The following is a 10,411-nucleotide window of genomic DNA, read 5'->3' as shown; positions in this document are numbered from 1 at the left end:
AGGCAGAGGCACACAAAGAACTATAAAAATTAAGGGTGCTTTTCCAGGGACCAAAAGTCACAAAACTGGCAGAGAGCTGAGATCACATAAAGATGGGCAAGTCAACTCTGTGCAAGAGAAGCTGGAGAAAGAAACACAAAGGTAGTTTCCATGATTGCAGGATCACCATTCCATCAAGCAGAAACTGAAAACTTTTCCTAAGGAGGAAAAGATGCTTGGAAGGGTATGGAATGATTGCACTTAAGAAGGAAAGAATATAATGCTTTTTAGAGATGACAGTGGAAAAGAGCTGAATTGTATGGGTTAAATTCTAAATGTGACTTGAAAAATTTAGCTGCTTCATTTCAGCAGTGATGTCATTAATAGCCTAACTTCCAGTTTTGAAGACTTTCATGCTGTTAATTCCAGTTTTCCATTGCATGACTATTGGCTGGTATTTCTTTGCCTGGTTCATTACACTGATTTTTGGCCGAGAACTCTTGTAGTTGAATCACAGGTCACTGAGGTTTAAAATAAATAGGAAAAAAAATTGAGAAGGGATATGTGACTTCACTGGTGATTAAAAGGTTCTTGGTGTGTTCTGAGAAAACATTCAGGTCAGAGCAAACTGGAAACAGGAAAATGGACATTCGTACTAAGGTTAACTTGGAAAACATTTCTAGACAGAAAGCGTTATTTATCACAGATTTTTAACGCAGGATCACTCTTGAGGAGAAAAGACAACGCAGAAAGAATCGAACCTTGCAGAATATACCATCTAAGGAGTCTTTCTGCTGTGTCTTTTGCAACCGGACTTGCCTTTCTCGTATTGGCCTTTTTAGCCACCAACGCGCTTGCATGAAAAATGGGTAGAGCCCTTCCCAAATCTTCGTTCGCGAAGCCTAGCCATGATGATGATGATTAATCCTAAACTACTCTGCTTTTGTAGAGACTCATTTTAGGTTGAGATCAGTACTAGTGGATTAAATGTGTCATATGTCTTTCATCAGTAGAGAAATGTAGTGATTACTTGACTTGACCCTACATGGCATCCTTGTCTTGCTCAGTTAAGACAACTTGAATCCCCAAACTTAACTTTTCTTGCCTTAACAATAAAATCAAAAGTGCAAAAGAAGCAAGTAAAAGGACAAATGCTACAGAAATAGTAAAACAAACCAACCCGAAATTTCCAACAAGACAGCTCCTGTTCTGTGATGGTTTTGTTCATTTAAAGAGCCAAAACAAATCTACTTTAGACACAATATATAAGCTGCTCCTAAGAGCAAGGTAATCTCCATTTTCAGTGAGAAATTCTAACAACATGATATTAACGGTTATCAATTTTCAACTCATTTGCTGAAAACCAAATGCTGTCACTAATAATGATTAGACCTTGATCTTTGAAGGATGTTAAGTTAAAAAAAGAATCTTGTGTTACTACATCCAGCCCATAATGGATTACTCTTTTATTAGCATAGCTGAAGGATTAGTAGAAATGTTTGTCTAATGAATACAGCTACTATATTTGAGCACATGCCTGAATAAGCTACTGGTCGATTGAAACCTATCTATTTATAAGTACTCCTGAATGGTGCAAAAACTATCTGTACTGACGTATTACAATGGCTTTTGCACAACAGTAAATATTTTATTGCCATTCATGTAGTGAAATTCACCTCATTTGCCAGTCTTATATCTGAAACCTATCATGTAAATGTACAGGAATGACTTTTCTACATCTAGCCTGATTTCCAGTCTCTGTAATGCATACAGATTTCATGGAGAGGTACCTTTCTGTAAATGTACCTCTTATACCTTCAGAATTAACAGCTGTTTCTATGACAGACACAAGATTCTACATACGTGTATATGTTCATGTTTATACATGTATACACATAGATACACATATATGCACAATATAAACAAAAAAAATCAAATTAATTTATTGAAATAGTTTTTGAAACACAAAGTACTTAGTTTGAGTAATCACACTGAAAACAACTCCATACAGTTGATGGCAATTTTTTATTCTTTAGAGTAAGATTTTTCCTATCAAATTCCAGTTTCTTTTTAAGTTCGGAGTACCCAAATTGTGTACCCTATCAGCTGTTACCTTTTCCCTATTTTGTAAGCACTTCTGATACAGAGCTCTTCATGAATGCAGATGAAGAAAAATTAGGTACTTGTATATTATTTTAACTTGCATTACTCTGGAAATAGCATTAGTTTGTTTAGCTTCCCTTTAACCCTGAAATACATCATGTCCATCTGTACTGTCAGTCATGCAGTCACTGATATTAAGATAGAAATACTGAACAGAAGAGCTAAGCCAAATAATTTCAAAGGGACTTTACGGCTTCTCAGGCAGTACTGCTCCAAAGCAGGATAAAATTAATACCTGTTTCTTTTCTGTCTTATTTATTTCAAAAACAAGAGGCATAGTTTCAACCAATGTATGTACACATCCAAAAGCTGAACTTGTAAATGTGTCCTCTGTATTTGATATAAACCATACACCATTTTTAGATCTGTAAAATTATTCAAAGCTTTATTTCTTTCCAAAGCACTTTTGGTACAGAGCACTGCATGAATGATGGGATGAGAGCTGCCTGCCTTTCTGAATGTACCAGTCAGTGTGGCGAAAGGAACATCAAGGACAATGTGACATGGAACACAACATTTACTGGCATGTATTCAGGATGACCTGCCTGAGTCAGTGTGGCCCCACGGGCCCTAAGAACATTCACTTCTGCTCATGAGTAATGTCCCAACCCAAAAAACCTTTCAGTACCACACCCGGCCCAACACAACCCTCTGGGTGAATCAGGAGATCTTTCCTGGGTTCTAACCACCAGGGGCTGAAAATATAGGTTGAACCATATTAGGTCAAAGACATAATACAAACCCTATTTGGCCACAGAAATAAATTCTTTTTCATACATCATACTTCCTGGCTTTATACTCATCTTCCAAACTCTGAGACAGTTGCTTTCCCTGTCTGGGTCGGTAGAAGTTGAAAAAATCTAGACTTATCTGTTTTACCTCTGGGTCACACCAAATTAGTTCCAATGGCAGACAGATGTCAAAATAGGTAAACTAACACTTCAAAAATCAAAGACAAAAAAGATTGGAAAGTACCTGAAGTACTGTGAACTGTACAGTGTACTGTAAGCCATTCCTGCAAAATATTGCTTAATCGAGTCCATGCTATACTAAGCAATAATCGCTCCCATGTGCTGTATATAGAGCACTTGAAAATAACATAGATATTATAGAGGTTTTTTGTAGATATGACAACTATATCAGGAAAGGACTGCTCAGTTTTGCTAAACTCTGGACGATTCTGCAGTTGTCATGAGAGTGATCCAAGTAAGATGACAGATGCTCCCCATAAGATGGAGATCTGAAAAGTCTGCAGTCTTTAGGAAATTTTCCTTCCTCTTTCAATACTAACCAGATTTTTTGACAGCCAGAACTTTTATAGAAACATTGTCTTCATGACAATGGTCTCCTAGAGCTATTCTGAACCAAATGCTGCTGCCATGAGCACAGAAAATTAGTACCATACAAAACTGAGGTGGCTTTTGTTCTGTAAAGATTTAAAAGGCCCCTGTGATGATCTCCAAAGAAGCAGTATGGGCTCACCTTGTACCTGAGGAAGATGAGAATGACACCAATACAAAGAAAGAGATAGCAAGTACATACCTGGTAGAGAGATTTACATCATGTGTTCAGCCTCATGGACGAAGTGGCTGAGATTTTCTGGCATCATTATCTGTTCTGAAAAGCCAGTCTCTTGAACAGTGAGTCAGCTCCAGCCTCTCCATCTTCCACACCATGTAATATTGTCTGTACATATTTAAATTGTGTATTTTTAAGTCTCTGCAGACATCTCCCCTCTATTACATTAATTATGACAGGAAAACTGATGTGCTGTCATAACAGTAGTCATCCCACTCCTCAGGAAAATGCTGTCTTTGGACAGTAGGCTTTACCTCTATTATGTGAAAAACAAAGTTGTTTACATTCCATGCATCTGCTAAGAGAGAGAGGCTCAAACGAGGAAAACATCTGTGCTGAGAAAACATATACACATATAGTTTTAAAAGATTTTTTCTTAGTGAATAAGGTTAAGTCACATAAAAAATAATTAGAAAAAGATGGTAGTGGTGGCAGTCTGTCACAAAACTCTGCCTTTTTCTTTTCAGCCATGGACTCCTCACTGTACATATTGGCAAAATGGGAACAGCTACAGAAATTCACTCTGCAAAAACTTTAATGCCTCCTCCCTTTCTGGGCCATTTCAATGAAGAGGTGTTTTGGAGCCAGCTGTCCTTCACTAGCAGGTAAACTTGTTGCTAAGATGGTAATTTCTGTGGGGATCTTATGTTTAAATACTGTCAGCAAATAATTTATTCTCCATTCTAAGAAGCTTTACAAAGGCATCAAGATGGTTTCCCCCTCCATGCATCAAAATAATACGCATTTACTGGCGCTTCAAATCCAATTAATTGTTTGGTTTCCTTGTACCTTCTGACTTTTCTCTTCAGGGAGAATATTCTTACCATTCAGTAATAGCCCATACCAGAGACTGTGCAAATTCAGAATACAGATAACCATATTTTTGGAGACTGCATCATTCTTATGAAGGGAAGAGTAAGCTAAAACCATGTAAGTGAGGAAATTATTTTGCACAGGTTTCTGGAAAACCCTGAAAAAAAATTCTATTTTAAGCAGAGTGGCAAAGATGTTTAAAAATGAAACCATGCAAAATCATCTAGATGAAAATAACTCACTCAGGTCTAGTCAGATGTAAGTATTTTAGATTAGACTGCAGTTTTATTGCTGCATCAGTGGGGAAATCCCCATGCCTATAAAAAGCCCAAATGAAGGGCCAGTCTATTGCTCATGGGACGAAAGTTATGTATATTTGAATAAACCAATACTGCTTTAAGTAATATGTTTGTAAATCCTAATGCAACAAACAGCCTGCTACTTCGACTGTATTACAAGAATAACAAAAAAGATTAAATTCTTGCTCTCAGGACCCCACTCCCACACTGTAATTAATTAACACTAAATTAAACTGGAAAGTGCTGGGACAACTCACCGAGTCACCTCAGGCCCCAGCCCTGCCCACAGCCCCCATAGCAGGCAGTAAGCTGGGCTCAGCTCCCACCTCTGCTGAGGAGGGATGCTTCTTCATCCCTCCAGCCCAGCACCTGCCCTCCTCCCTCAGGGCAACCTGGGTGGGGCATCCTGCAGCATCCCAGCGCCTGGGAGAGATGCAGGCAGGCGAAACTAATCCTCCATAATTGCCTTACAAATACCAGTAGCTCTCTTCCAGAAAATCTAGGGCTGAGGAACCAAAACACAACTTTGTCAGACAGCACGGCCAGATAAGAAAGAATCTTAGGCAGACTGAACTCTGAAGAAAGCTGACCACAACAACAGCACTGTACAGAAAAATGTTTATTGCGAGTGTTGTTGCCTGAGAATTGCTACCATTTCATCAGCAAAAGCAGTGGCAAAAGAAACATGTCATTATTGTCTTCCTGTCACGAAATCTGGTCCACATGTCAGCACTGGTCTCTCAGCTGGTTGCTCAGTTCCTGAAGTTCAGCAATCATGTTGTCCATAGCTGCCACCTCATCAGCTATCTCACTGTGAACCTCATTACTTGTTACGTCTATGAAAAGCTGCTGCATGACAAAAAGAAATACTTATAAGTACTTCATAAATAAATAATTTTAAAATATACATACAGTTTCCCTATTTCAGTGTAGAGACAGAATATAGGAAGCTCATCACCACTATATTGCCTTTCATATTTTTGCTAACTATGATGGCATCTCTCTCTAATAAAAGGCTATTTTGTGGTTAATTAACAGAAGGTGCACACACACACTCATATAGAGACCTGAAAGCTGTGCCACACATCTGATATTTTGCCAAAGGGGTTGAATCCTCCTGTGGACACTGGGTTTCTGTTCTGACCTGACTGCCTATTGTAGGAAATAAATAAGACGATTTTATTACAAGCAGGGGTTTCCATGGTTGCCTCATGTGGAGATACCTGGAGGTCATTTTAGCTGGGGAGCTGGGGAGCCATTTTGTGGCCGACGACTGGTGGGCTGCTTACTGTTCTGCTTACAGTCACCTATTGCTGCTTACTGTTGTGCTACAGGGTTGCTTACAGTAACTTACAGTTACAGTGTGAAGGCGGCTGGAAAGTATGTAAGACAGTAAGACCAGTCTGGGCTCACTGCCAGGGGACCATGCGGCCGGGGGCAGGGAAACAACTTGGTAGGTTGGTTAATGTGAGAAATAAAGAATCGGTTTTATTACAAGCAAATGAATTTAGCAAATCACTAACATAAGAGTTTTTCTTTACTAACCTATAGGGCGTATCGCGGAGCTGTAAGACGCCGGATTCAGCCTGGAACCGGTGTCAGGGAAACATGCGAACGGGAATAGGGAACTGTAAATGAATATTGGTAAGGAAACCCCTTATACCACATGGCTGGTCCTGGAAGCTGCCATGCTGCTGGACACTCCACCTCCCAGCACGACACAGCCAACCAGAAAGAGGGGAACGCCTCTTCTATGACGTAAACGGGGTTGAACCTTAAGAATGTTTAAAAAGCGGGACTTTTGAATTGAAGGGTGTGTTCCTGGGAATCCTGCGTGCCTAGGACACCCAACACGTGTTGTAATTTTTCCTTTTCGTTTTATTCCTTTTGTTCTGCAAACTTTTGCCGTCTTTCTAAATTCAATAAATGAGATTTTTCTCACAGTTAAAACAACCAATGGACTGCAAGAAGAAGACTATATCATCTTTTAAGGAAGAAAAGAGCGAGGCTTGGCATGGGAGGAGGGTCTTAAAAGGGCTCGTCCCTCCCATTTGGGGTGTGCTCGGACCTGGTCACGAGTCCGGCGCACCCAGCGTGCTGTTAATAAAGTTCTTTGTTTCACTTTATTTGGGCATCTCCAAAATTTTAATTAGAGATATTTCTCACACCTATGCTGATTCCTGATTCCATTGAAAGTAAAGGATTTTTTTCCATGAAACTCAAAACATACTGTCACTGCAGTTTACAAGCCCACCTGCAGATAAATTAGTTGTGAGCTTTAATGACAATTTTTCCCAGTGTCATATTCTGTTGCATAATTTTCTCCAAACTCTCAAATAAATACTTTTTGACATTTGATGTCCAGACATGCATGGGTGGAGACATTCACCTGCGTGTAATCAACTTATAAAAGAGAAAACAAAACACTACAGAAAAATTAAAAAAGATTGTTCTTGAAGACAAAAAAAAGCAGCTAATTTGTGAGCAATCATAATCTTCATCTATTCACAGGGAAAGCAAGGGAGAGGACTGTTACATGGCTAGTCTAAAGCCTCGAGATTTGCAAGCTCTGATGGGAGTTCTGTGCATGCTGCACCTGAACATGTTGCTATTGCAAGACCAGGACCTGTCATTTGACTCAACTAATATTGAGGCTGTGTGAGTACCACTCCACAAAAACATAGGGAAGGGGTGACACCCAAACATATGTTTCCCCTTTATTATGTAAAGGGAGAGTGATTCACACTTCATTTGACTACATACAACACAAAGCCTACATTTAGACAGAAAAACAAACCAAGAAAACAAAAGTTGCACTGGAGTACATCTGTTCATCATTATTTCATCAAAGCATGATGGGACAATAAAGATACGCATATACACAAAAATGTTCTTAAAAGGTTTTCAATGTGCCCCAAAACAGTGTTGTCACCAAAGAAAGGAACATCTCACATAAAAATAGGAACATGTTTGCGCTACAAGTACAGACTTTCTGACTTTCAGCCCCAAAATCTCACACTGGGAAAGTGATAGAAAAATTTGGTTCTTTCTGGCTAAGACAGTTAAATAAATCAGCATAATACAATTATTTGTTCCCCCCCCCCCCTCAGTTAAAGAGATCTATTCATCCAGACAGCCTGGGGAAGTTTCACGCACCGTCATTCTTTGGGCTTTGTGCCCCATGTTTCCCCAAAACAGTACCCACATTTCATGCACTTATGATACATCTCCATAATCTTTCTCATTTTCACAGACCCCACCTGTCAGATCCAAATGCTGCATGGGGGCAAGGAGCAGAAGAGCCCACTGTGCTCTTTGCCACAGTATGCGGCTGCCCAGAAGGCCCTATATAGAAAGAAGCCCATGAACACCATATTTTTGAGTTGCAGATTGTGGGTGCATTCGCCAGTCCGGCACACCACCAGAGCTCAAATATCAAAGATGGAGAGCCCAAGAAAGGCAAGAAGTCTGAGAAGCAGCACTGTTTCACCTGTTAAAAAAACTACTGACTTGTTCCAATTGCAGGCGGTGACTACAACATTTTGGAATTTTATCTTTTAGAAGTTACTTTCACTGTTCTTTTATTCCTTCTGAAATCTTAACTAGTGAATCTGCTCTTAGCCCATTTTTTAAGTGCTTTTCTCTATTAAAAGAAAAAATGAAAAAAAATCCCACAGTCATATTGACTCACAGGGCAGCAAAAGGAGATGCTACAGTCAAGCTTGGACAGCCATAAACAGTACTAAACTGTTTGTTCATTGGAACTGACAGAAGATGACTGAGTTTTTGAACTACAACACACTTTTAAAATTCAATATGACTTCAAATTAAAAATAAGATGGCATCTTGGAAGGGATACAAAAACAGTGAGGTCATATAAACAGCTTAATCTCTAACATGTCAGTTTTCTGAGAAGTACCATAAAACTTGGAGGCAGCATTATCTGCCAATAGTATAGACGTTCTCTTCATTAGTGCCTTCAGAAATTAAGAGTACAATTTACTAGATTCATCCATTCTTCATCTTTCAGATACTGCATGATCTTTCATAATATAAAATACCTATACTTGCATTCTTATAATTTATGTCATATAGTCTTGCTTTCTGTACAGTAATACTCAGTCTATGCACTTAAAAAAAAAACAAAACCAAAATATATTTTGTAAGTCACAACAAAACATAAGTTGTGGCTTTTTTCAACGCATTCCAAAGTCATACCTATGCCAGTATCTAAAAGCAGAGTTACAGATCCAGCTTGTGTCTGCTTATGCAACCTTCCTAGGCTTTTATCCTTAAAATTAAAGGACTTAAAAGAGAGTGAACCAAGTTTAGCACACTGATGATTAATCAAGACTTTGTAACACAAGCACATGTTATAAAACTTATGCTCTATAATTCACAATCGCTAACGCCCCTCCACAGGCAGGAAGAATCCCTCTTTAAGACATGAAGTGTATTTTGAATGAAAACAGATGATTCAAATATGATGACAATTTCCAGTAATTAATATCTGAATTGGTAGGGTAATGAGTTCTATCTTTTAATAAATAACTCTTTTCAAAACACTTCAAGTGACACAAAGTAGTCCTGACACATTTTGATTCTTTCTGCAGGTTTAGATCCATTCTTTCTGAGACTGCCCTGCCTCTCCCATGACCACTCACATAAAAAGTAGGTCTTTGAAATGACTGATTTTTTTCAAATGCTCAGATCGGTTTGCCCAACATTTTAGGCAATATTCTAACTTACTCTGAAATGTCAATGTTGCCTTTTAAACTAGGATGTTTATTTCAGTCAAAGCCTAGCAGGAAGAAGGGAAATAAAAGTTTACTTAAAACTAGAATCCTTAACAGCATAGAGATGAATATCCACCTGATGGTGCACTGAGACAGGCAGGTATTATTTGATCTATAATTGATTCAAAACAGAGAAATGATTTCTGGCAACAGAACAAAGATTCCTAGCTTTCAAACAAAAATTCCTACCTTTCAAACATTCCTACCTTTGCTTTGGATGACAAGCCACGTAAGTTGAGCCGAGCTGAAGAAAGTATCTGCAAAGCTTCCTGATGATTTGATTTGTTCTTACTGCATTTTACAGCCACTAGAATCCAAATACAGAAGGACCCCAAAACAAAAAAGCATTATCACTCCAGCAATAATCTTTAAACAAAAACATTTCAAGATCTTGATACCTTCCATAGGCAATTTTTAAATGTAATATCCCCAAAAAGAAACATGAAGAAAAAAAGTGCCAAGTAATTTTAAGAAGATAACTCTAAACTTAACAGGTGTATGTATCCTTCTTAAACATAAATATCACAAAACAGTGAATAATCTTATTAAGTCGAAGTCTCATCCATCTCCTGACTGGCACATTCAATCAAACAACTTATGTGAATATCTGAGGACTGAGATGAACTGCAGATGCAGTTTCCCTTGCATTATGAAGTTGCTAGATCATGAAATTAATTGATTCCATGATTACCAGTCATATGTTTACTGACTAACCCTACACAATTTCTGCCTCATTCCAAGTATATTTTTGTCTGCACTACCAGGATGATACTCTCTGTTAAA

General features: G+C 38.5%; 1 protein-coding gene across 1 annotated transcript in view; it reads right to left on the bottom strand.

The window, feature by feature from the left end:
• Window positions 1-4,885: 4,885 nt before the first annotated feature.
• The window catches only part of TTC27 (tetratricopeptide repeat domain 27), a 132,329-nt gene continuing 126,803 nt past the window's right edge, over window positions 4,886-10,411 (bottom strand). Inside the window, exons 19-20 of the mRNA XM_027682098.1 lie at window positions 9,835-9,935; window positions 4,886-5,681 (exon numbers count right to left, since the gene is read on the bottom strand). Coding sequence (XP_027537899.1) covers window positions 5,559-5,681; window positions 9,835-9,935 — 224 coding nt within the window. The 3' untranslated portion in view covers window positions 4,886-5,558. The remainder of the gene's footprint in view (window positions 5,682-9,834; window positions 9,936-10,411) is intronic.

This window comes from Neopelma chrysocephalum, unplaced genomic scaffold (assembly GCF_003984885.1).
Source record: "Neopelma chrysocephalum unplaced genomic scaffold, ASM398488v2 Primary Assembly neopelma1_61c, whole genome shotgun sequence".
Classification (NCBI taxonomy): Eukaryota; Metazoa; Chordata; class Aves; order Passeriformes; family Pipridae; genus Neopelma; species Neopelma chrysocephalum.
The sequence above is the reverse complement of the archived record's forward strand: the minus strand, read 5'-3'. Positions and strand labels throughout refer to the sequence as shown.